General features: G+C 50.4%; 1 protein-coding gene across 1 annotated transcript; it reads right to left on the bottom strand.

The window, feature by feature from the left end:
• Positions 1 to 7,113: 7,113 nt before the first annotated feature.
• RABGGTB (Rab geranylgeranyltransferase subunit beta) lies at positions 7,114 to 24,150 on the bottom strand. Its single transcript, XM_066597802.1, has 9 exons — positions 24,015 to 24,150; positions 21,120 to 21,227; positions 18,973 to 19,170; positions 18,068 to 18,173; positions 15,733 to 15,785; positions 13,558 to 13,668; positions 13,291 to 13,416; positions 11,285 to 11,434; positions 7,114 to 7,500 (listed from the first exon to the last, which is right to left on the bottom strand). Exons 1-9 carry the CDS (start codon positions 24,093 to 24,095, stop codon positions 7,360 to 7,362), a joined length of 1,074 nt encoding a protein of 357 aa, XP_066453899.1. The 5' UTR covers positions 24,096 to 24,150; the 3' UTR covers positions 7,114 to 7,359.
• Between the last annotated feature and the right edge of the window lie 593 nt (positions 24,151 to 24,743).

Raw genomic sequence — 24,743 nt, 5'->3', positions numbered from 1 at the left:
ACGAGTAGTGGATGTCGTGTGGTAATGGCGGGCTCGGGGAGATACTAGCAGTGGAGGGATGTCGTGTGGTAATGGCGGGCTCGGGGAGATACTAGTAGTGGAGGGATGTCGTGTGGTAATGGCGGCCTCGGGGAGATACTAGTAGTGGAGGGATGTTGTGTGGTAATGGAGGCCTCGGGGAGATACTGGTAGTGGAGGGATGTCGTGTGGTAATGGCGGCCTCGGGCAGATACTAGTAGTGGAGGGATGTCGTGTGGTAATGGTGACCACGGGCAGATACTAGTAATGGAGTAATATCGTGTGGTAATGGCCGCCTCGGGGAAATACTAGTAGTGGAGGAATGTCGTGTGGCCTCAGGCAGATACTAGTAGTGGAGGGATGTCGTGTGGTAATGGCGGCCTTGGGCAGATACTAGTAGTGGAGGGATGTCGTGTGGTAATGGCGACCTCGGGCAGATACTAGTAGTGGAGGGATGTCGTGTGGTAATGGCGGCCTCGGGCAGATACTAGTAGTGTTGGGATGTCGTGTGGCCTCAGGCAGATACTAGCAGTGGAGGGATGTCGTGTGGTAATGGAGGCTTCGGGGAGATACTAGTAGTGGAGGGATGTCGTGTGGTAACGGCAACCTCGGGCAGATACTAGCAGTGGAGGGATGTCGTGTGGTAATGGCGGCCTCGGCAGATACTAGTAGTGTTGGGATGTCGTGTGGCCTCAGGCAGATACCAGCAGTGGAGGGATGTTGTGTGGTAATGGCGGCCTCGGGCAAATACTAGCAGTGGAGGGATGTCGTGTGGTAATGGCGGCCTCGGGCAAATACTAGCAGTGGAGGGATGTCGTGTGGTAATGGCGGCCTCGGGCAGATACTAGCAGTGGAGGGATGTCGTGTGGTAATGGCGGCCTCGGGCAGATACTAGTAGTGTTGGGATGTCGTGAGGTAATAGCGGCCTCGGGGAGATACTAGTAGTGTTGGGATGCCGTGTGGTAATGGCGGCCTCGGGCAGATACTAGCAGTGTTGGGATGTCGTGTGGTAATGGCGGCCTTGGGCAGATACTAGTAGTGTTGGGATATCATGTGGTAATGGCAGCCTCGGGCAGATACTAGTAGTGGAGGGATGTCGTGTGGTAATGGCGGCCTCGGGCAGATACTAGTAGTGGATGTCGGGTGCTATGGGTGGCCTCGCGGAGATACTAGCAGTGGAGGGATGTCGTGTGGTAATGGTGGCCTCGGGGAGATACTAGCAGTGGAGGGATGTCGTGTGGTAATGGCGGCCTCCGGGAGATACTAGTGGTGGAGGGATGTCGTGTGGTAATGGCGTCCTCTGGGAGATACTAGTAGTGGAGGGATGTCGTGTAGTAATGGCAACCTCGAGCAGATACTAGTAGTGGAGGGATGTTGTGTAGTAATGGCGGCCTCGGGCAGATACTAGTAGTGGAGGGATGTCGTGTGGTAATGGCGGCCTCCGGCAGATACTAGCAGTGGAGGGATGTCGTGAGGTAATGGCGGCCTCGGGGAGATACTAGTAGTGTTGGGATGTCGTGTGGTAATGGCGGCCTCGGGCAGATACTAGTAGTGGGATGTCGTGTGGTAATGGCGGCCTCGGGCAGATACTAGTGGTGGAGTGATATCGTGTGGTAATGGCAGCCTCGGGCAGATACTAGTAGTGGAGGGATGTAGTGTGGTAATGGCGGCCTCGGGCAGATACTAGTAGTGGAGGGATGCCGCGTGGTAATGGTGGCCTTGGGCAGATACGAGTAGTGGATGTCGGGTGCTATGGGTGGCCTCGCGGAGATACTAGCAGTGGAGGGATGTCGTGTGGTAATGGCGGCCTCGGGGAGATACTAGCAGTGGAGGGATGTCGTGTGGTAATGGCGGGCTCGGGGAGATACTAGTAGTGGAGGGATGTCGTGTGGTAATCGTGGCCTTGGGCACATACGAGTAGTGGATGTCGGGTGCTATGGGCGGCCTCGGGGAGATACTAGCAGTGGAGGGATGTCGTGTGGTAATGGCGGGCTCGGGGAGATACTAGTAGTGGAGGGATGTCGTGTGGTAATGGCGGCCTCGGGGAGATACTAGTAGTGGAGGGATGTTGTGTGGTAATGGAGGCCTCGGGGAGATACTGGTAGTGGAGGGATGTCGTGTGGTAATGGCGGCTTCGGGGAGATACTAGCAGTGGAGGGATGTCGTGTGGTAATGGCGGCCTCGGGCAGATACTAGTAGTGGAGGGATGTCGTGTGGTAATGGCGACCTCGGGCAGATACTAGTAGTGGAGGGATGTTGTGTGGTAATGGCGGCCCCAGGCAGATACGAGTAGTGGATGTCGTGTGGTAATGGCGGGCTCGGGGAGATACTAGCAGTGGAGGGATGTCGTGTGGTAATGGCGGGCTCGGGGAGATACTAGTAGTGGAGGGATGTCGTGTGGTAATGGCGGCCTCGGGGAGATACTAGTAGTGGAGGGATGTTGTGTGGTAATGGAGGCCTCGGGGAGATACTGGTAGTGGAGGGATGTCGTGTGGTAATGGCGGCCTCGGGGAGATACTAGCAGTGGAGGGATGTCGTGTGGTAATGGCGGCCTCGGGCAGATACTAGTAGTGGAGGGATGTCGTGTGGTAATGGTGACCACGGGCAGATACTAGTAATGGAGTAATATCGTGTGGTAATGGCCGCCTCGGGGAAATACTAGTAGTGGAGGAATGTCGTGTGGCCTCAGGCAGATACTAGTAGTGGAGGGATGTCGTGTGGTAATGGCGGCCTTGGGCAGATACTAGTAGTGGAGGGATGTCGTGTGGTAATGGCGACCTCGGGCAGATACTAGTAGTGGAGGGATGTTGTGTGGTAATGGTGGCCCCAGGCAGATACTAGTAGTGGAGGGATGTCGTGTGGTAATGGCGGCCTTGGGCAGACACTAGTAGTGGAGGGATGTCGTGTGGTAATGGCGGCCTCGGGCAGATACTAGTAGTGGAGGGATGTCGTGTGGTAATGGCGACCTCGGGCAGATACTAGTAGTGGAGGGATGTCGTGTGGTAATGGTGACCTCGGGCAGATACTAGTAGTGGAGGGATGTCGTGTGGTAATGGTGACCTCGGGCAGATACTAGTAGTGGAGGGATGTCGTGTGGTAATGGCGGCCTCGGGCAGATACTAGTAGTGGAGGGATGTCGTGTGGTAATGGCCGCCTCGGGCAGATACTAGTAGTGGAGGGATGTCGTGTGGCCACAGGCAGATACTAGCAGTGGAGGGATGTCGTGTGGTAATGGAGGCCTCGGGGAGATACTAGTAGTGGAGGGATGTCGTGTGGTAATGGCGGCCTCGGGCAGACACTAGTAGTGGAGGGATGTCGTGTGGTAATGGCGGCCTCGGGAAAATACTAGTAGTGGAGGAATGTCGTGTGGCCACAGGCAGATACTAGCAGTGGAGGGATGTCGTGTGGTAATGGAGGCCTCGGGGAGATACTAGTAGTGGAGGGATGTCGTGTGGTAATGGCGACCTCGGGCAGATACTAGTAGTGTTGGGATGTCGTGTGGCCTCAGGCAGATACTAGCAGTGGAGGGATGTCGTGTGGTAATGGAGGCTTCGGGGAGATACTAGTAGTGGAGGGATGTCGTGTGGTAACGGCAACCTCGGGCAGATACTAGCAGTGGAGGGATGTCGTGTGGTAATGGCGGCCTCGGGCAGATACTAGTAGTGTTGGGATGTCGTGTGGCCTCAGGCAGATACCAGCAGTGGAGGGATGTTGTGTGGTAATGGCGGCCTCGGGCAAATACTAGCAGTGGAGGGATGTCGTGTGGTAATGGCGGCCTCGGGCAAATACTAGCAGTGGAGGGATGTCGTGTGGTAATGGCGGCCTCGGGCAGATACTAGCAGTGGAGGGATGTCGTGTGGTAATGGCGGCCTCGGGCAGATACTAGCAGTGGAGGGATGTCGTGTGGTAATGGTGGCCTCGGGCAGATACTAGTAGTGTTGGGATGTCGTGAGGTAATAGCGGCCTCGGGGAGATACTAGTAGTGTTGGGATGCCGTGTGGTAATGGCGGCCTCGGGCAGATACTAGCAGTGTTGGGATGTCGTGTGGTAATGGCGGCCTTGGGCAGATACTAGTAGTGTTGGGATATCGTGTGGTAATGGCAGCCTCGGGCAGATACTAGTAGTGGAGGGATGTCGTGTGGTAATGGCGGCCTCGGGCAGATACTAGTAGTGGATGTCGGGTGCTATGGGTGGCCTCGCTTAGATACTAGCAGTGGAGGGATGTCGTGTGGCAATGGCGGGCTCGGGGAGATACTAGTAGTGGAGGGATGTCGTGTGGTAATGGCGGCCTCGGGCAGATACTAGTAGTGGAGGGATGCCGCGTGGTAATGGTGGCCTTGGGCAGATACGAGTAGTGGATGTCGGGTGCTATGGGTGGCCTCGCGGAGATACTAGCAGTGGAGGGATGTCGTGTGGTAATGGCGGGCTCGGGCAGATACTAGTAGTGGAGGAATGTCGTGTGGTAATGGCGGCCTCGGGGAGATACTAGTAGTGGAGGAATGTCGTGTGGTAATGGCGGCCCCAGGCAGATACTAGTAGTGGAGGAATGTCGTGTGGTAATGGTGGCCTTGGGCAGATACGAGTAGTGGATGTCGAGTGCTATGGGCGGCCTCGGGGAGATACTAGCAGTGGAGGGATGTTGTGTGGTAATGGAGGCCTCGGGGAGATACTGGTAGTGGAGGGATGTCGTGTGGTAATGGCGGCTTCGGGGAGATACTGGCAGTGGAGGGATGTCGTGTGGTAATGGCGGCCTCGGGCAGATACTAGTAGTGGAGGGATGTTGTGTGGTAATGGCGACCTCGGGCAGATACTAGTAGTGGAGGGATGTCGTGTGGTAATGGTGACCACGGGCAGATACTAGTAATGGAGTAATATCGTGTGGTAATGGCGGCCTCGGGGAAATACTAGTAGTGGAGGAATGTCGTGTGGCCTCAGGCAGATACTAGTAGTGGAGGGATGTCGTGTGGTAATGGCGGCCTTGGGCAGACACTAGTAGTGGAGGGATGTCGTGTGGTAATGGCGGCCTTGGGCAGACACTAGTAGTGGAGGGATGTCGTGTGGTAATGGCGGCCTCGGGCAGATACTAGTAGTGGAGGGATGTCGTGTGGTAATGGTGGCCTCGGGGATACTTGTAGTAGAGGGATGTCGTGTGGTAATGGCGGCCTCGGGCAGATACTAGTAGTGGAGGGATATCATGTGGTAATGGCGACCTCGGGCAGATACTAGTAGTGGAGGGATATCATGTGGTAATGGCGACCTCGGGCAGATACTAGTAGTGGAGGGATATCGTGTGGTAATGGCGGCCTCGGGCAGATACTAGTAGTGGAGGGATGTCGTGTGGTAATGGCAGCCCCAGGCAGATACTAGTAGCAGAGGGATGCTGTGTGGTAATGGCAGCCTCAGGCAGATACTAGTAGTGGAGGGATGTCGTGTGGTAATGGCAGCCCCAGGCAGATACTAGTAGTGGAGGGATGTCGTGTGGTAATGTTGGCCTCGGGGATACTTGTAGTAGAGGGATGTCGTGTGGTAATGGTGGCCTCGGGGATACTTGTAGTAGAGGGATGTCGTGTGGTAATGGTGGCCTCGGGGATACTTGTAGTAGAGGGATGTCGTGTGGTAATGGTGGCCTCGGGGATACTTGTAGTAGAGGGATGTCGTGAGGTAATGTTGGCCTCGGGGATACTTGTAGTAGAGGGATGTCGTGTGGTAATGGTGGCCTCGGGGATACTTGTAGTAGAGGGATGTCGTGTGGTAATGGTGGCCTCGGGGATACTTGTAGTAGAGGGATGTCGTGAGGTAATGTTGGCCTCGGGGATACTTGTAGTAGAGGGATGTCGTGTGGTAATGGTGGCCTCGAGGATACTTGTAGTAGAGGGATGTCGTGTGGTCTCAAGATTCCACGCCGTAACACATTCCTTCTTTTCTTTCGGCAATACCGCGCCCATTAGACTACGGCGCGGATTCCCATTGAAAACAATGGAGCACCTGCCGTGGACTTGATGCAGAATCAGCACAGATTTCCCAGCAAGAATCCGTCATGAGAACAAACTCCGCATTTACCAGCCTATTTATGGACCGGAAAAAAACTGCGGTATGTCTTCTCTCTTGGCGTCCCCCGCAGCACATCACCCGTTGTTTTCAATGGGACTAGAAAAAACATCGCACGGCCTACGAGTTCGATGTGAGGTCCCCTCTGACAATTGGAGGCTGGGTTCCCACTGGGTGTAAATCCCATGGGACCGCACGGAAATCCTGCAAGATTTCCACAGCAGAAATGCAGCTTCAACATTTGCGCAGTTCGGTGCGGGTTTTGAAGCGGCTATTGTTTAAAAACGAGTGAAAGCGAACAATAATCATTTGCTTTTTGGTCGGTGTTCTTTTTATGGCGGTAGAAAAATAATCATTGGCTCGCAGCAGAGGTTCCGTGCGTCCCTGAAGGGATGTGAGGCTGTTTTCACATGGAAACACCTCGCATCCTCGAGGATTTTACATGGATGGCGAGCGCAATATGAGGGCGGGATTGACGGCCAAAGTTAGCCTTACCGTGAGATCTGTGTTCACATAGAGTCCAGACACCCTCAGTTCCCGATAGTCACACGAGTTTCACGTGCGATAGCGGATCAGAAGTGTTTCACAATAATTTCAATGGAAAAACATCGCACGGCCTGCGAGAACCACGTGATGTATTTAAGGTCCCAATGAAATAAAGGTGGAATGCTAAGAAATAGAACAAGCTACGATTTTTTTCCTCACCATATCGCAGTGATGAAAAACATTGCTTATGTGTAGGAGTTAATTCAAAAGAATGGAGTTTGTATTCGCAGGAGTTTTGTCTCGCAACGCACAAAACTTACAAGATTCTCGGCCGCCTGAAACCGGTCCTACCATACCTTCAGAATGGGTCTGTGTGAAGAGCAGACAAATGAGCATTGATCAACATTGGCTACAAGCCGTGGAGGAAGACAGAGAATCTCTTTACAAGTAAGCTCTGCCGTCAGTAATACCCCGGCGCGGTCCGGCTGCACTCCGTACCTTCTAGGAGTCGGCTTAAGTAGTAACTGTTGTAGAAGACACTTGGAAGCATCAGATCTCGGCTTACAACCTCCCATTCACCTTTATTGCGCTCCTTCCGTTACTTAATGTGCTTAGTTACAGAACACAGAAATCCAGTAACTGCGATGTTCTTCAGACAATTGACAGATACATAGAGATGACATTAAGAGCTATACAACAAGTGGCAACAAATGTCCCCGACGGCCCCTCGCTCCTTCCTATCGTGCCAGAAGGAAGAGCGGAGGAGCCTAGCAGCTGATCACGGCAACACGCCTGTTCCTGCAGGCTTCAGCTCAGCAGCTCCGGCTGGACGTTAATCCTGCGCAGGACTTCCTCTGGCATACAGAACACCGGATTTACTGCCTTGATTTCTTCTTCTCCGAGGAGAGACAATCCAGCAATGCCGAACAGGGTATGAAATGGATCCACCTGGAGAAGAAGGGGAAGGTCGTTACAGGTTCATATTGGAGACACGTGCGAAAACACTTACTACAGTCTAAGGGATCTAACAATACCTAAAGGGATTTCCCAGTCTTTAAACTACTAAAGCCCCATTTACACGGCACAATTAGCGCTCAAAATTCCCTCAAACGACGTCTTTGCTTTTCCGCCAAACTAGGAGTTTATATTGAGTTTAAAATCCATCATTTGGCCGGCCAGCTGACAGCAGGAACCGCACGCTGCAATTCTCCACAGGAGCGCTGATAACATTGTTTTCAGCTGCAGTCCCGTGACAGAACAATGGAGCTGTATGCAGATAACAGACCACTTACTGTTCTTTGCATACAGCAAAGGGAGGCTGATTTACACGCAAATGAAGCTAATAAGCTACTAATGGGCATTAGTGCCCATTAGCAGCTTATGCAAAATGATCGCTCAAAGGTCATTCTCCTTATATTTTGAACACATTTTGAGAGATCATCTTTGTGTGTAAATGTGGCTTAATGGCCTATTCTCAGGATTATCAGAAGATTATCAAGACTTACCACCCAAGACCCCAACAGGGCTGCTACAGTCATGCAGAGAGACGATTTAAGCAGGAAGCAGACAGCGCCGTTCTAACTGCAGTGGCCTGGTATTATATACAAAGTTCCCATTGAAGTGAATGCTGATCGTGGGGGTCCCAGGCAGTGGACCCCCATTGATCTATTGATGGCCTATCCTGAGGATAGATCATCAATGATATCAAATTGTATTGTGTCACCTTCCTGTCTATGCTTGTACATATTCTAAAGTCCATGCAGCCAATGTAGCAAAGAATATACAGATTTCTATAACCCGTCAGCTCTCTTGTTAATAATCCTTTTAACCTCGGTGCATTGTCAGCTTACTTCCATTAATATTAGCAAATATGGCAATCGATCTTTACAAGCATAGCTGCAGTGTAAAGTATGGTGGTCGATCACTAGACTACCGTTCGGTCGACAGTTATATAAAACATATGGGCAGCCTTTAACCCTTTCCGATCCAATGGCGGACCTGTGCCGACATCATAATTTTCCTCTATAGCTCCGATGTCGGGACAGGCCCGACATGCTGCTTCTGCACTACTGCGTACCCCGCTCTGCTGCCAAAGCCGATACTGTGGTATCTTTTCTCCACTGGAACTGTTCTGCCGCGGTCATATGGAATGCCCCAAACTAGCTATTGGTCCCGAATCCCAGATCAAACCCTCACCCTACCCGGTCATGTCACCTCCCCGCTGCTGTCAGTGTCTTGCTTGGCTTTATCTGTTTTGCGCTCCGGACACCCCCTCTCCACCAGTCATCTCACCTCTCCGCTGCTGTTACTGTTCCAGCAGCTTACACTTATCGGCTCTCTGCTACCTTCCTGTCAGGAAGCTCAAAACAGGGCAAGTGACAGCAGCGGAGAGGTGAGATGACCGGAGAAGAGGGATCCGGAGAGCAAAGCAGGGAAAGTGACAGCAGCGGGGAGGTGAAATGCCCAGGGGAGAGGGGGGGTCCGGAGCATAAAGCATGGAATATGAAAGCAGTGGGGAGGCAAGATGACCGGGGAGGGGGTGGGGTGGGGTGGACTGAATGATCTGGGAGTCGGGGACCAATAGCCAGCTCAGGGTGTTCCGTATGACTGCAGCAGAACAACCCCTTGTCTCCACCCACAGTTCCAGTGGGGACAAGATACACAGTACCACCAGAGACTACCCAGCACATTTTTGCTGGGTTCCCATGGGAAATCTTGCGGTTTTGCCGCAGCGAAAAAACGCAAGATTTCTACAGGATAAGCGCAGCTTCAAAACCCGCAGCACTTAGCCGCGGGTTTCGGAGTGGCTTCTCTGCATGTTTTTTTCATTGCAGCCCCCTCTTCCTTAGAAAACAGTGAGGCCACAACGAAAAAAAAGAAAATTGACATGCTGCGTCCCAGGAATCCACGCCACAGTGCCTGCTAATCCTGGCTTTGCCGTGTCAGGATTGTACACACCGTGTGGATGAGATTTTTGACATATCTCGTCCACATGGCTGGCTAAACCTGGGATTAGCGGCCGCAGGCGGATTTGCCGCAGTGAAATTCTGCCGGGAAATTTTGCGGCAAATTCGCCCTGTGTGAACCCAGCCTTACTTGGCGAGCTGGAAACAGCACTGACCAGCGCTGGGTTCTTTACTCATGGAATACCAGCTGTTCTTTCCCCCAAGCTCTGCTGCCAAAATAAATAGGAGCTGGGAAAAATGCAGGTGGCAAAAAAATTGGATTGGAAAGGGTTAACTACATAGATGCCAGTGTCATTAGTTTTTGGTTTTAACATAAAGGCGCGTTCACACATAGCGGAATTGCTGCAGAAACGCTCCAAAATCTGCAGCACTTCCACATCAAAAACCAAGTTACAATCTGCAGCACTGGTGTGGATTTTGATGCAGATTCAGCCTCCTGCACCCCAGCCGATATCAGTCACGGGTCCATAACCTAATATCAGTCTTTCATCTACAGCAATAACTCTACAGCAGCAAATACAGATACTTAATACAGAGCCGCTCACTGCCTGCACCAATATCATGTGATTATGGTCTGGTGATGTGGACGTGCGCTCAGTAGTGGTCCGGGTGCAGCAGTCAGCGATGCTATAACTATATGTAATTGCTCCTGTTAAATCGCTGTAGGTGAAATTCTGATAATCAGCTGTATCAAAATCTGTTCCAATAATGCAGATTTTTGAGGTTTTTGATGTGGAGATGCTGTGGATTTAGGTGAGAATCAGCAGCACTTCAGCTATGTGTGAATGCACATGAAGGCTTGTTTTCATTTTATGTACATAGCTCGGTGTAAATGAAGTTTAAGCAATGTGTGATGAAAAGTTCTGAAACTTTCTAATACACAGTTTTAGAAAAAAAAAAAAGAGGGTAGAAGACAGGAAATTATCTCACAGAGGACATGATGCAATTAAGACCGGCTTCACACTGGCGATAGGCTTTCTTGCGATGCGAGAGTGAGTGAAAACGCATAATAATGAAATCAATGATTTTCAATGGTTTCATTCTCATTTGCGATATCTTCTCTCAACCTTCGCAGCGCTAAGAAGAATCTGCGCTATTGCCCACTGTCTTGATTGGGGCCGGCGGAAGCAGCGCCAGCCCCATTGAAGACATAGGGAGTACATTTCGCTCCCCTGACACAGCTGTGACAGCTATGGCAGGGGATTCCTTAATCCCCGCGGCGATGAAGGAATGCCCTGTCACAGCTGTGGCAAAAGTCTGCGATGCTATCCCATTGCTTTCAATGGAGCCAGCGCTGCTGCTGCTGCCCTATTGAAAGCAGTGGGTTGCAGGCAACCTCCGGAGCAATGATTTTCAGGGAAGGGCTTGAAAAATAAGTCCTTCCCTGAAAATCATCTCTAGCTGTAAAAAAAATAAATAAATAAAAGTAATAAATAAAAATTAACTCAGCTAGATGAGCTGTCCAGCTCTTCTCTCCCTCCCCCCGCGGTCGTCTTCTGGAGGCCGGGGATTAAAAAATCCCCGCCTCCAGAAAGCGCTGCCTCTGATTGGCTGAGCGCTGCTACTAGTCAGAGGCAGCGCTCAGCTGTCATTCAATGGGGCTCTTGTATCGCAGTGTTAAGCCAGAGGCAAGCAAACAGAGATGTAGAAATTGATGGGGAATAGAAACAAAGTATCTGGGGATGTTGCAGAAAGCGTTAGTATAAAGTGTACAGAAACATCTGGACATTCTACGGTATTTTAACCAGCTCTACACAATAACTCACCATATCACCGGGCCGGTCTGCAAATCCCCCCGTCTCCTCATCCTGGCAGGCCAGAATAAATAGGCGCAGCTTCTCTCGGTCTATCCAGTGTAATCTTCCAATTATTTTCAGAGAAGCCAAAACCCACCATGAATAGCAGACATCAGGGAGCTGGAACACAAGTGGTTTCTTATAACACAGTATATACTTAGACAGGTTAAAGGGGGGAAACTTACCTGGTCTAGTTGTGTTGGAACCTCCACTTACGGCTCATTTCTAACACGGATCACAGAGTATGGCCCTACCATTGCTTGTGATGTCATTGCAGGGGGCTGGCTGTTCACCTCAGTTCTATAACTTCCGTGTCACGGCCGATGCACAGACAGACAACGTGCTGCCCTAGTTATTGAAATGAGCTAAACAACCAGCCCTCCGGAAAGATGTCAGGGGCAACAGGCCCTGGTACCTCGTGACCCGGTGTGAGAAATGTGCCAAAAGTGGATGTTCTGAGACTGCTGGTCCAGATAAATTATTCCCCTCACATTACAACTCCTTTAAGTTTAAGGAACATGAATAGAGATGAGCGAGCGTACTCGCTAAGGCAAATTACTCGAGCAAGTATTGCCATTTTCGAATAGATGCCCGCTCCTGCCAAAAGATTCGGGGGCCGGTGGGGCTGAGCAGTGAGTTGCGGGAGTGAGCATGGGGGAGCGAGAGGGAGCGAGCAAGAGAGATCTCCCCCCCATTCCTCTCCGATCTCCCCCGCCGCCCCCTGCTCCCCGCTGGCCCCCAAATCTTTCGGCACGAGCGGGCATGTACTTGAAAATGGCAATACTCGCTCGAGTAATTTGCCTTAGCGAGTACGCTCGCTCATCTCTAAGCATGAACTAATAAGATGCGCAGCGACAATTCTGTTGCCAAGATTTGTACAGGAATTTTACAAGCCAGAAAACCTTTTTGCATTTCAGATTTTCACAGGTATTTGTATTTAAATTGCAGTCACATATTTTCTTCAGCAATGTGTCCCCCGAGGGCAAGTAACGAATGTTAAAAAGAACGGAAGAATGTTTTTCTACGTTGAAGCATTTAATAAAGTACTCAGAACGAGAATAAAAAAAATTGAGGGGAAAAAAAACCCAAAAAAACCTTTGCCATCACTGCATCTGTGAAAGTCCAATATATTAAAATAATGCATTATTTAGGCCACATAGTGAAAAGTTGTAATAAAAAAAATACAATACCAGCATTGCACTTTAGTCACCCATTGTGCAAGAACAACATTTTATAAAAAGTGAGCAAAAAGTTGTATGTAACCCCAAAATGGTACCAAGAGGCTGTTGTGCAAAAAAAAAAAAAAAAAAGGGTTCATAGAACGCCGTTGATAGAAAAACAGTTATGGTAGTCAGAAGATGGTGACACTAATTAATTTCAAGAGTAGTGCAAAAAATAAACAAAAAAAACTATATAAATTCAGTACCGCTGTAATCATAGTGACTGACAGGATAAAGTTAATACCATTTTTGATGCACCATATACAAAGTAAAAGCAAACAGCCAAAAATTTAATAATTGTGTTTTTGTTTCCACTTCATCCCACATTTTTAGAAGTTTTTCAGTATGTTATATGGTAGATTAAATAGTACCAATGAAAAAAAATACAGCTCGTCCCACAAAAAACAACCCTCAGACGGCCGTGTCCATGGAAGAATAAAAAAGCTATTATCTTTTAAAAGTGGGGAGGAGAAAACAAAAATGAAAAATAGCCGTGTTCTCAAGGGGTTAAGGGAAAAAAAATGTGAAAATAATCGTAAAAAAAAAAGCCATTTAGTGTACAGTAATTCATCATCACTTTTAACACTTGCGACGGCCAGAATAGAAGGACCAGCGTTTAGATATCTTAGTTTTTAAATGATACTTTTGGTTGTTCCCCTTTAAGGACAGCCACAGAGTATTGCAAAATGTATTTGTCCTTTTTTGTAATATTACATAAGTAAAAAAAAAATCCCTTTGTTTTAGAACCGCTCCCACCTTTTCTGGGCGTCCGTTGAGTCCCCCGGATGGTAGCTGCCGCTCACAAAGCCACCAGCCCAGTAAATCGGCGTTTATTTGGTGCAGTTGATTTGTGACGGCCAGGAATCCTGTGCAACAATAGATCTAGAATTACAAAACACAAAGTCTGTGAAGTCCTGAGACATAGGAAGTCAAAGGAAAACTAGAAGGAAAGAATTGAGGAACGTTCCAGAAACATAGGAAGAATGGGACGACCATAAAACAAAGGATATCAGTGTGACTTACCTGCCCGGCATGAGACTCGGAGCCCGGCCTGCAGCCGAAACCGCCATCGAAATTCATACACGACAAAACAAACTCTATCGCCTTCTCTATATTAACGGCATCGAGCTTCCCCTGAAGGAGTAAAGAGAGGAAGAAGACAGCCGTTACCCCCAGATGACACCGGGAAGAAGACAGCCGTTACCCCCAGATGACACCGGGAAGAAGACAGCCGTTACCCCCAGATGACACCGGGAAGAAGACCGCCGTTACCCCCAGATGACACCGGGAAGAAGACCGCCGTTACCCCCAGATGACACCGGGAAGAAGACAGCCGTTACCCCCAGATGACACCGGGAAGAAGACAGCCGTTACCCCCAGATGACACCGGGAGGAAGACCGCCGTTACCCCCAGATGACACAGATACTGCCGTTATAACTCACAGAGGATTTACTTATTCATTAGCCAACAGTCAACAGTAAAATGTCGTTAATACGGAAATTCTAACGGACCGACACATAACTGGAAATGCAGAACAGAAGCAGAAGGCAGCGGATATAACAAGTCTACACACCCCTGGCAATATCCAGGTTTTTGTCATGTTAAAAAAATCTGGGGAGGAACTAAGATGGAAGACTTTTCTAGCAAAGAAGAACAGCCAAGCCCGGCTACGTTTTACCAAAACCTCCATCAATTCCACCAGAACTCTGTGGGAGAACGTGTTCTGTCTGATGAGGCCGTGGGGGAACTTTTTGGCCATAATTTCAAAAGGTATTTTTTGTATAAAGCCAACCTGCCATCACCAGAAGACCTCCAGGCCGCAGTGAAGATGGTGGGGGCATTATGTGTGGGGCTATTTTTCTGCTTCTGGAAGTCAAGTTGGAGGAAATTATGAAGAGTTTCAAATATCAGACCATTTTGGCACAAAACCTTCCGGCCTCTGATAAAAGGCTGAAGATGAATCTCACCTTTCAGCACAACAAACACCCAAAGCAGACCTCCAAATCACTAAAAGAATGGCTCTCCAGAAGAAGATCACAGTTTTGGAGTGGCCCAGCAAGAGCCCAGACTTGGATCCCATTGAGGATCTGTGGCATCCTGAAGAGGACAGATTTGGAGAGCTTCTGCAAGTAAGAGCGGGCAAAGATCGCCCAGTCAGATGTGCCGTGCTGGTAGACACTGACCTAAAAAGACTGAATGCCATCATAAAGTCAGAGGGGACATCAACAATGTATTAGTTTTAGGGTGTGCATATTTATGCAACCACATTATTATATTTTTTTCTTTCAATGTTTCCACCCTAAAAGATTTCAGTTTGTTTCCCAGTGGAATCCTACAGATAACGGGTCACATGGTCACATGGAAGGGGGAAAGGAGTCTGAGATTATTCATCTTTGTTGGATTTTTTAACTTGACAAAAACCTGGCATTTTAGGGATGTGTAGACTTTTTATATCCACTATATTCTACGTGATGTCATGGAGGCCATTCGCATCAGTGGTATAAAATGTAGGATAACTTCATACTTGGCCCCTATTAGAAGAATCCATGTGAACAAAGACATCACAGAGTATGTAGCACTGATACATCAGAATCAAAAGGGGACGCGTTATCAGATTATACAAGACGGTATCGGATTGTAGAGCGTTTCCCCCAAAATAAGACACTGTCTTATATTATTTTTTGTCCGTGCCTGGTTCATCGAGCGCCGGCTCTGATTGGCTGAGGCGGTGTTCCTGAGCCAATCACAGCAATCTCTTGCTAGAGGCGGGGTATTCAAGCCCCGTTACCAGGAAGAGAATGCTCTCTCAGCACTGAGGACCACATGGAAGACTGCCGGAGCATCGGAGAGCAGCGAGAGGGACCCGAATGGCGCCTGCTAGGTGAGTATTGATTCTTGTTTTTTTTCATGTAGTGTAGCTAGGGCTTATTTTCGGGGAAACACAGTGTCACAATAGCATGTCATATCACTATAGAGGCAGTATTATCACCTAATCAACGCACTGGATGGAAGGAAAGTGGTGGTGGAAGGGGAAGCAGAAACGTTCCAACTGCCAGTATATGTCAGCGTCCCCAACCCCCAATATCAGCGAGGAATTCTGGTACATTATATAATAGGGGCGTGAAGTGAGCACATACTCTATAATAGTATTGTTAGAAAAACTTATTGCAATACTTATTAGAATTCATTCTACTTACCAAAAGGGCCAGCGTGGCGACAGCACAGAAGGAGAACCGGGTATCTATTTCCCCTGCAAGAACACACAGAGCTTAGGTCAGCACGTTAAAGGGGTTGTCCGGTTGTGAACTATTGATGGCCGGGATCCCTGTTGATCAGGTATTCACTAGGCCAGTGTGCTTGTACACCAAGCCGATTTCTGCAGGAAGTAGATAGCTCCATTCCCACTGCAGTGGCCAAGCTTGATATTGCAGGCAAAGATCCTATTCACATGTAATATCAAGCTTGGCCACTGCAGAATGCAGCTGTCCGCTTCCTGTGGAAAATAGCTCAGTGAAGGCGCACACTGGCCCATAGAACAGCTCATTGGGCAATGGACCTTCACCGATCTATTGCTGACTTATTCAGAGGAAAGGCCATCAGTAGTTTACAACTGGACAGCCCCTTTAAGTGCTTGTAAATAGGATGCCTAGAAAGTACGCCAAGAAAAACATCCGCTGTAATTACAGCACGGACGCTGCGGTAAGAGATGACGATAGAGGAATGACACTCGCTGAAGCTGCTCGATGTCACAACGTGCCGAAATCTTCACTTGGTAAACACTACAAGGACAAGAGTCTTCTACATGCCGGAGAAGGATGGAAACAAGAGCTACCAGAGGAGATGAAGGAAGCTTGGCAGGATATCTGTGTGGGAGCTGCGCTGGAGGGCGAGCGCGGCCTGAAGTACTCGCGCTTGTTACACAATTCGTGAAGAAGAATGTGAAGACTTGTTGGGGTGATAGAGGACCCAGATGGGAGCGGTTGCATCTGTTCAGACTCATGCTCCATCTCTAAAATTCCTGTGCAAAGCGCCGGGCGCACACATATATACCCAGCCACAGCGCTGCGCCACACATATATACCCAGCCACAGCGCCACACATATATACCCAGCCACAGCGCCACACATATATACCCAGCCACAGCGCTGCGCCACACATATATACCCAGCCACAGCGCCACACATATATACCCAGCCACAGCGCCACACATATATACCCAGCCACAGCGCTGCGCCACACATATATACCCAGCCACAGCGCTGCGCCACACATATATACCCAGCCACAGCGTTGCGCCACACATATATACCCAGCCACAGCGTTGCGCCACACATATATACCCAGCCACAGCGTTGCGCCACACATATATACCCAGCCACAGCGTTGCGCCACACATATATACCCAGCCACAGCGCTGCGCCACACATATATATCCAGCCACAGCGTTGCGCCACACATATATACCCAGCCACAGCGTTGCGCCACACATATATACCCAGCCACAGCGTTGCGCCACACATATATACCCAGCCACAGCGTTGCGCCACACATATATACCCAGCCACAGCGTTGCGCCACACATATATACCCAGCCACAGCGTTGCGCCACACATATATACCCAGCCACAGCGTTGCGCCACACATATATACCCAGCCACAGCGTTGCGCCACACATATATACCCAGCCACAGCGCTGCGCCACACATATATACCCAGCCACAGCGCTGCGCCACACATTAATACCCAGCCACAGCGCTGCGCCACACATTATACCCAGCCACAGCGCTGCGCCACACATTATACCCAGCCACAGCGCTGCGCCACACATATATACCCAGCCACAGCGCTGCGCCACACATATATACCCAGCCACAGCGCTGCGCCACACATATATACCCAGCCACAGCGCTGCGCCACACATATATACCCAGCCACAGCGCTGCGCCACACATATATACCCAGCCACAGCGCTGCGCCACACATATATACCCAGCCACAGCGTTGCGCCACACATATATACCCAGCCACAGCGTTGCGCCACACATATATACCCAGCCACAGCGCTGCGCCACACATATATACCCAGCCACAGCGTTGCGCCACACATATATACCCAGCCACAGCGTTGCGCCACACATATATACCCAGCCACAGCGTTGCGCCACACATATATACCCAGCCACAGCGTTGCGCCACACATATATACCCAGCCACAGCGTTGCGCCACACATATATACCCAGCCACAGCGTTGCGCCACACATATATACCCAGCCACAGCGTTGCGCCACACATATATACCCAGCCACAGCGCTGCGCCACACATATATACCCAGCCACAGCGCTGCGCCACACATATATACCCAGCCACAGCGCTGCGCCACACATATATACCCAGCCACAGCGCTGCGCCACACATATATACCCAGCCACAGCGCTGCGCCACACATATATACCCAGCCACAGCGCTGCGCCACACATATATTCAAATCAGTACGAGCTCAGAAACGTATTTAGATATTTGAAGCAATTACCCCACTTGTCCCCAGAGAACGAGCCGTCTTCCTTCTGCAGAGACTTCACGTACTCCACTACTTTTTCCGTGTTTACTTCGGAAAGGCTGTCAAAAAGCGTCAGAATCTGCAAGGAAAGCAATCAGATTCCGGTATTACATTTCCATAGAGGAGGGGTGAACAACCTGATACCCCCGCCCCGCTAAAAGTAAGCACCACTGTTCACCTGTCTGCGTGATCACCTTGCAGGGGGCAAGAAGAATGCATCAAGGGGAGAGAAGAATCTAGGGGAGGCATGTTTCAATGGGGAAGGGAGGGTGAGGGAGAACGCAATGAGGGGAGAATTAAGACGTGTCTGCAGGGAGGAAGGAGAAAGTATCCAGGGGAGACATTTCTGTTTGGGCATGAAGAATGCAACGAGTGAAGACGTTTCTGTTGTGGGGTGAGGAGAATGCATTGAGGGGAGATCTATTTCCGTGTGGGCCCCTAGCTTGGGACCCCAGTCCAGCAGTGTGAGGCGAGCAGTGATGGTCGGCACTTACAGAAACAGCTGAGCAGACTGTGTTACACGTCTCTATAGCTCCCATAGAAGTAGACGGGAGTGACGTGCGCAGTGTAGCACGGTGAGCTCTGCTGTGTCAGCGGCTCCTCAGTAGCTCACTGTACCGTCCTGTTTCCGTAACTCACATTCACTTACATGGGAGTTATGAAAACAGATGGATCCGTGCGGCCGTTTCTGTACTTTTGGCCATGAAGTACAGACAGGCGTTCCCATCGCGGGCATGATGGGTTGAAATGCAAATTGTATTGTGGCCCCTTAAATTAACACAATAAGACAATGCAGCCCCCCCATGCCAAAACAAGTGGTAAACCCTACTAAAGAGCAACCTGTGAGGACGGGGACACATGGATGCACCTTCATGTACCTGCACCGCGCTCAGCGTGTACAGAAGATGGGGGTCGTGCCCAATACTAGCGCTGAAGCCGCCACATTCGTGCTGACAGGACTTGATAAACGTCAGGATCTCCTCTTTGTTCATACGTTGCAGCGAACCCATCAGATCCATAACGGTCAGACCCCAGTACACACCGCTCATCCGCAGGTACTCCGACATACAGTATTCCTGCAGACACAGGGACAAGCAGATGGATATATCAACAGGATAAGACTTTACCCAAGCACATTTACATCCGATTTCAGACACTTTGTTAGGAAAGTACTATAAAGTTAGGTGAGGGTCGCAGCTATAAAGAACATTTTTGTTTTTGAAACACCTGGCATGTGAATACATTACATAGCCAGACCATTCATATTGAATAGTAGTGCGCAATACTACACCTTCCCTGGGGGGCACTGTAGAGCAACTGGACACTTTCTACTACTCTGCCACCAATCACAGCCGATCGCTGAGGGTCCCAGCAAATTCAACTGTTTGCCAAGGGTGCCAGGAGCTGGAGTAGGCAGTTGTGGCCCTGATTGCCACATTCTGACATAGACTGTCTCTGACGGACAACCCTTTCACCCTCATTGTGCAGAAGGGGAATCAACAGCCCCCCCATCACGATTGGCGCTTCCCTGTATGGAAATTCTCCCCGTGACCCCGGAATAAAATCACATGACAAGTTTTCCGTGGATCAGCTTCAATGTGAATCCACATGAGATGGGAAAATCCAGCGATCTGAGTGACTTCTAATGAGGCCGGTCATCGGTGCGGGACTAGCGAGGGCCTTCTCATGTAACGGTGCGGAGAGTATACTGAGAACAACATGATAGAGGAAAAACATCCAGTAAAAGAGGATCTCTGTGGGCAGAAAGAACTCGTCCAAAAGGGGTCAGAGGAGGATGTCAAGACTCACTCTGGCCAACAGGTGCTGCACAGTCAGGAGCAGCCGAGTACAACGCTGGGGCTCCAGCTAATGTGTCTGAATGCACAACTCGCCGTTCTGTCGCACGGATGCACTATAACAGCAGACGACCAGTTTCTGCGCCATTGTGTCTAAGGCCTCATGTCCACGGGCAAAACAAGAATTAAAATCTGCAGCGGATTTTAACTCTTTTCCTGCCCGCGGATCCGCACCCCATAGGGATGCATTGACCACCCGCGGGTAGATAAATACCCGCGGATGGTCAATAAAAGTGATTTAAAAAAAAATGGAGCATGAAAAAATCTGGACCATGCTCCATTTTCGTGCGGGTCTCCCATGGGGACGGCTCCCGCAGGCTTCTATTGAAGCCTATGGAAGCCGTCCGGATCCGCGGGAGACCAAAATCGCAATTTACTCACCCGCTCCGGTTCTTCCCTTCGCCGCAGCTCCATCTTCTCTCCGTCGCGGCCGGATCTTTTTTCTTCTGGCCGGCGCATGTGCGGGACACGTCACCGATGTCATCCTGCGCATCCACCGGGCCGAAGAAAGAAGATCCGGCTGCGACGCAGAGAAGATGACGCCATGGCGAAGGGAAGAACCGGAACGGGCGAGAGGTAAGTTTATTCTTATTTTAATGCCTCATGTCCGCGGGGCAGGAGGGACCCGCTACGGATTCTCCATGGAGAATCCGTAGCGGGCCTGATTTTCCCCGTGGACATGAGGCCTAAGGGAAACCTAAAGAAGAGACTCCAGCGGGCGAAAGAGTGCAAAACTTATATTACTGAGCAGTGGAAAAACATCCCCTGGTCAGATGGGTCCTGATTCCTGTTGCCCCGTGCTGATGGGAGGGCAGAATTTAGCGCAAGCAGCATGAAGCGATGACCCCTTCCTGTCAGCTGGTCAGAACATGTCAGCACCGCCATCTGATCTGCAGCGACTACAAAAAGCTTTCTGTCCGCAGGGGCTGATGTTTCTGCGGAGGGATTTCCTCACCGAGTGGGATTTAAGCCACAATGGACTGCTGCGGGTCTAAAAGTAAAAAGAATCCCACGCTCTACTAGGTGGGGGTGTCTGATGAAGTGGCCAGTCGGGGGATATAGGCTTACTGTCTGAAATCAAAGATCTGGAAAACGAGGTAGTGGGGGGGGGGCAGTAAGGCATTCTTCACCTCTATAGAGTGCAGCGGTGACACGGAGCAGCTACTCACATAATCATCTTTCTTGGCCCCATATGACTCTATATAATCAGAGTGTTTGTCCAGCAGGAGGGATTTGGGGGCGTCCGCTTTTATCACAACATCCTTCTGCGGGGTCCCCTGTAGAGAAAGGAAAGAAGAGGATCATCCCCAATCACAGCAGACAGACTGCAGAGAACGAGCTGCTGTGTACCTTCTCAGGCTCTGCCACAACCGACAGGCTCTGCTACATCCCACCTCTTTATTCTGCGCTCATTAGTATATACAGATGATTAGTTTTTGATTCTGTATATTAGCTTAATATTTTAGCAATTTTTATCCAAATTGCTCTTCCGTCACCATGTTGTTGTGTGCTGCAGCCACCACTAGGAGGCGCTTACTGCACATGGATTGACTGTATAATCCTATTGACTTTTATATGAGCTGAATCAGTATGTATACAGTGAGCGCCACCTTGTGGCGGATGATGAACATGTCCATAGATATCTGGTACATTACGAGTTCGGGTCCGTACACCCATAATCAGGCTAGAACACTTGTTTGTAACAGGAGTACAAAGGCGTGCCGTAACAGGTTTGTCTTAAAGTGACCTTAAAGGGATCCTCTGGAGCTTCTCAAAAAGCTGGTGAGGGAGAGAACGGACCGAAATAAAAAAATAAACACCAAAACATTCTTGTTGAACGGCCGCCGCGGGGGTTCCTGCAGTGGTCAAGTGTTGTTCATCACTCATGTGACCTCAGCAGCCAATCAGAGGCTTCGGCAGTCACATGCTGCTTGCGCACACATGACTATTGGGGCCAGTGATTTACTGCGGCGATTACATGAGTGATGAACACACGAGCAGAAGTTCCAGAATTCCCCTTTAAAGGTTTTGTACCATAATTACAAGTTATCCCCCAACCAGAGGATAGGGAATAACTTACTAATTAGTGGGGGTCTCACTGCTGAGACCACCGCCGATCTTGAGAATACGGGTCCCGTGGCCCCTGTCCTCTTCACTGTCGGATTACTGCAGCCCCCGCAGTGATGAGGAGGCTGCATGGAGTGCGGGGGTCCCACAAGCTCACTAGCCCACCATTCATGTCAATGGGACTGCAGATACCAGAGTGGCAACCGCTTAACCATTTCCATCAGCCCACTGGACTGCGCTCCATTCAGTGACAGGCAGCATGGGATCTCTGTTGGCGAGTTTTGCCGGGGGTCTCAACGCCGAGACCCCCACTGATCAGCAAGTTATCCCCTTATCCATAGCTTGTAATTGTGAATATTAGTGGCATTTTGTACCAATAAGGCGCCATCCAAGACGTCCCTACTGATGACCCCTTGTCAGGTCATCAGCAGTCAGGTGGGGGTCCCAAGCGGTAGACCCCCGACAATCATCAGCGGTTTGCTGGGCCTGATGAAGAAGCCAGAAGCTGACAGCGCCATCTGCAACGCTCCGGTCTGCGGGGGAATTGCATTGAACAGGAGCGGCGCCTGCGCTGTAGTCAGCGCTGTCCGCTTCCGGCAACATCCAGACGGACAGCATGTCAGACAACAGCTGATCAGCGGGGATCCGAGTGCTGCAGCGCCGCTGATCTACCACTGATAACCCACCAATCAGCAATGAGAAAAGTCCTGGAAAACTCTTTTAAAAAAAAAAATGTGAAAAATGGCGTCTCGTTTGTTGTTTTTTTTAAATATTTTACCCTGAAAAACTGTTTGGATCCCGCGCTCACACGGTCGCGGAAAATTATGCGCATATGTTTCATGCACGTAAAATATGCAAATACGTGCGGATTGCGCAGAGAACGGAACCCACGGATTTCAATGGCGTCGTTCATTGGGCTCATTTTTTCACACCATTTTGGCCGCAGCGTTTTACAGTTTAGCGCGCGGCACATTTACATGCACGAAAATCAGCAGAAACGGACGAAAAACAAAGACCATCGCGATTTTTGGTCATATAAATATACAGCGTATTTATGAACGAGCCGCGCTGTGCGTTAAATCCCCGTATTGTGCGCTAAAATAGGACACTTTTTTGTACGTCCGTGAAAATACTGCAGGCGAGCGGCCCGATAGGAATCAACAGGCTTCTAGCACCGCCCAGCACACGCGTGAAAAAGCTGCATGTAATACAGGACAACACGCGCCCATGTGAGGCACCGCAGGACCAAAGCTGGAGGATCGCCGCCGCCGCCGCTACGGTTCGCATCCGCGTTGGAGCCGCCGACCCCTGCAAACATCGAGGCTGAGCCGGCGCCGCAGGACTTCACCCGTGAGAGTGCTGGAGCGCAGAACTGCGCCAATAGTCATCATTGCAGCCAACGGCGGTGGATGATCCGGCGGCACACGCATGTTTGGGCTGAACCCGCTGATCTCCGTGCGTTCGCTCACAGCCCCTTCTTTTCCTGCACATTTGCACACAAGTCCCCTTGGAGGTTAATGGGGGAGGGGAGGGGGGGGGGGGGGAGGTGTTCAAAATACGCCAGAAGCGCGGAACACGGCGGGATTGTAGCAGAAGAGTAAAGAACATCCGGCGCTCAGCGGGCGAAACCGCTGCAGGTGTAAAAGATACCGTAAAATACGCCACAGCGCAAAACAGCATCGCTCATTACACAGAGACGCCACACTAATACACCTCCGCCTGTGTGACACCAGCCTGACTGTAGGGGGCGCCATGAGGGGGCATAGAGGGTGCAGCCCTGACTGTAGGGGGCGCAGGTGAGTGGAGGGACAGCACTGTATGGCAGAAGTTAGCAAACTGCTGCTGTGGGACTACAACCCCGACCTGTCAACTGCGGTATGCTGGGAGTTGTAGTCCCACAACAGGGGCGGCGGACCGACAGGCTGCACGGCACGTGACACATACTGGGGGGTCCTGAGCCGGAGGAGACCCCGCCGGCCGCTCCTCACACCACTCACCATGACCGGGCTGGGCGGAGCTTCCAGCGTCACTACTCGCGAGGACCCCGCTAAGGGATGTGACAGAGGCGTCCTCAGCATTGCCTGTCAGTACGGAGAGCAGCGGAGAGCTGTCCTCAGCGCCGCCTGTTAACAAGGAGGCCAGCAGGAGAGCGGTCCTTAGTGATGCCTGTCAGCAGCAGAGCTGTCCTCCGTGCTGCCGGTGTACAGGGGCTGCATCTCCACACCATTCACAACCTGATTGGTTGTTTGGATTTACTCATTCACGGTGATTGGTTATTTGGTTTGCAGCGTTTAACCCTTTGAAGACAGGCAGCTGCTAAAAGAAAGTAACTAAACTCCCCCCCTCCTCCACTACTTTGGGGTACATCAAACTTTTTGAGCACTTTTTCTTTTTCTTTTCTTTGGCTGAGGGAAGAATAAGGTACTTAAAAGCCCCTGTAATTCTGGCGAGTGTTTTACGTGCGGGAGAGATCACACAACATCTTAGTAGTTCGGGCTTGTCTGGACACTACCAATTACGTAGAGTTTTTGGGGGGCTGTGATTTCTTGTGAGTCCGGGGGAGGGGTTAATTTTTGACATTTACGTTTTTTTAAATACTTTAAAAAAACCAAAAAACTTATTTTTGCTTCATTTCCCGGCCCCACGGGGTCTTGAACTTGTGATTGTCCAGTTGCTCGTAGTGCAGTACTTCTGCACTGCAGTGCGGGTCTCCTCAGCCCCTCCGC

The sequence above is a fragment of the Eleutherodactylus coqui genome, chromosome 3 (assembly GCF_035609145.1).
Source record: "Eleutherodactylus coqui strain aEleCoq1 chromosome 3, aEleCoq1.hap1, whole genome shotgun sequence".
Classification (NCBI taxonomy): Eukaryota; Metazoa; Chordata; class Amphibia; order Anura; family Eleutherodactylidae; genus Eleutherodactylus; species Eleutherodactylus coqui.
The sequence above is the reverse complement of the archived record's forward strand: the minus strand, read 5'-3'. Positions and strand labels throughout refer to the sequence as shown.

Bases quoted from the DNA above. Each gene is read 5' to 3' on its own strand.
- RABGGTB (XM_066597802.1), bottom strand. From the start codon at position 24,095: ATGCTGAGGACGCCTCTGTCACATCCCTTAGCGGGGTCCTCGCGAGTA. The intron at 19,171-21,119 runs GTGAGTAGCTGC...CTGTGTCTGCAG, and splicing joins GGGCCAAGAAAGATGATTAT to GAATACTGTATGTCGGAGTA. The intron at 7,501-11,284 runs GTGAGTTATTGT...CTTCTTCTCCAG, and splicing joins CAGACCGGCCCGGTGATATG to GTGGATCCATTTCATACCCT.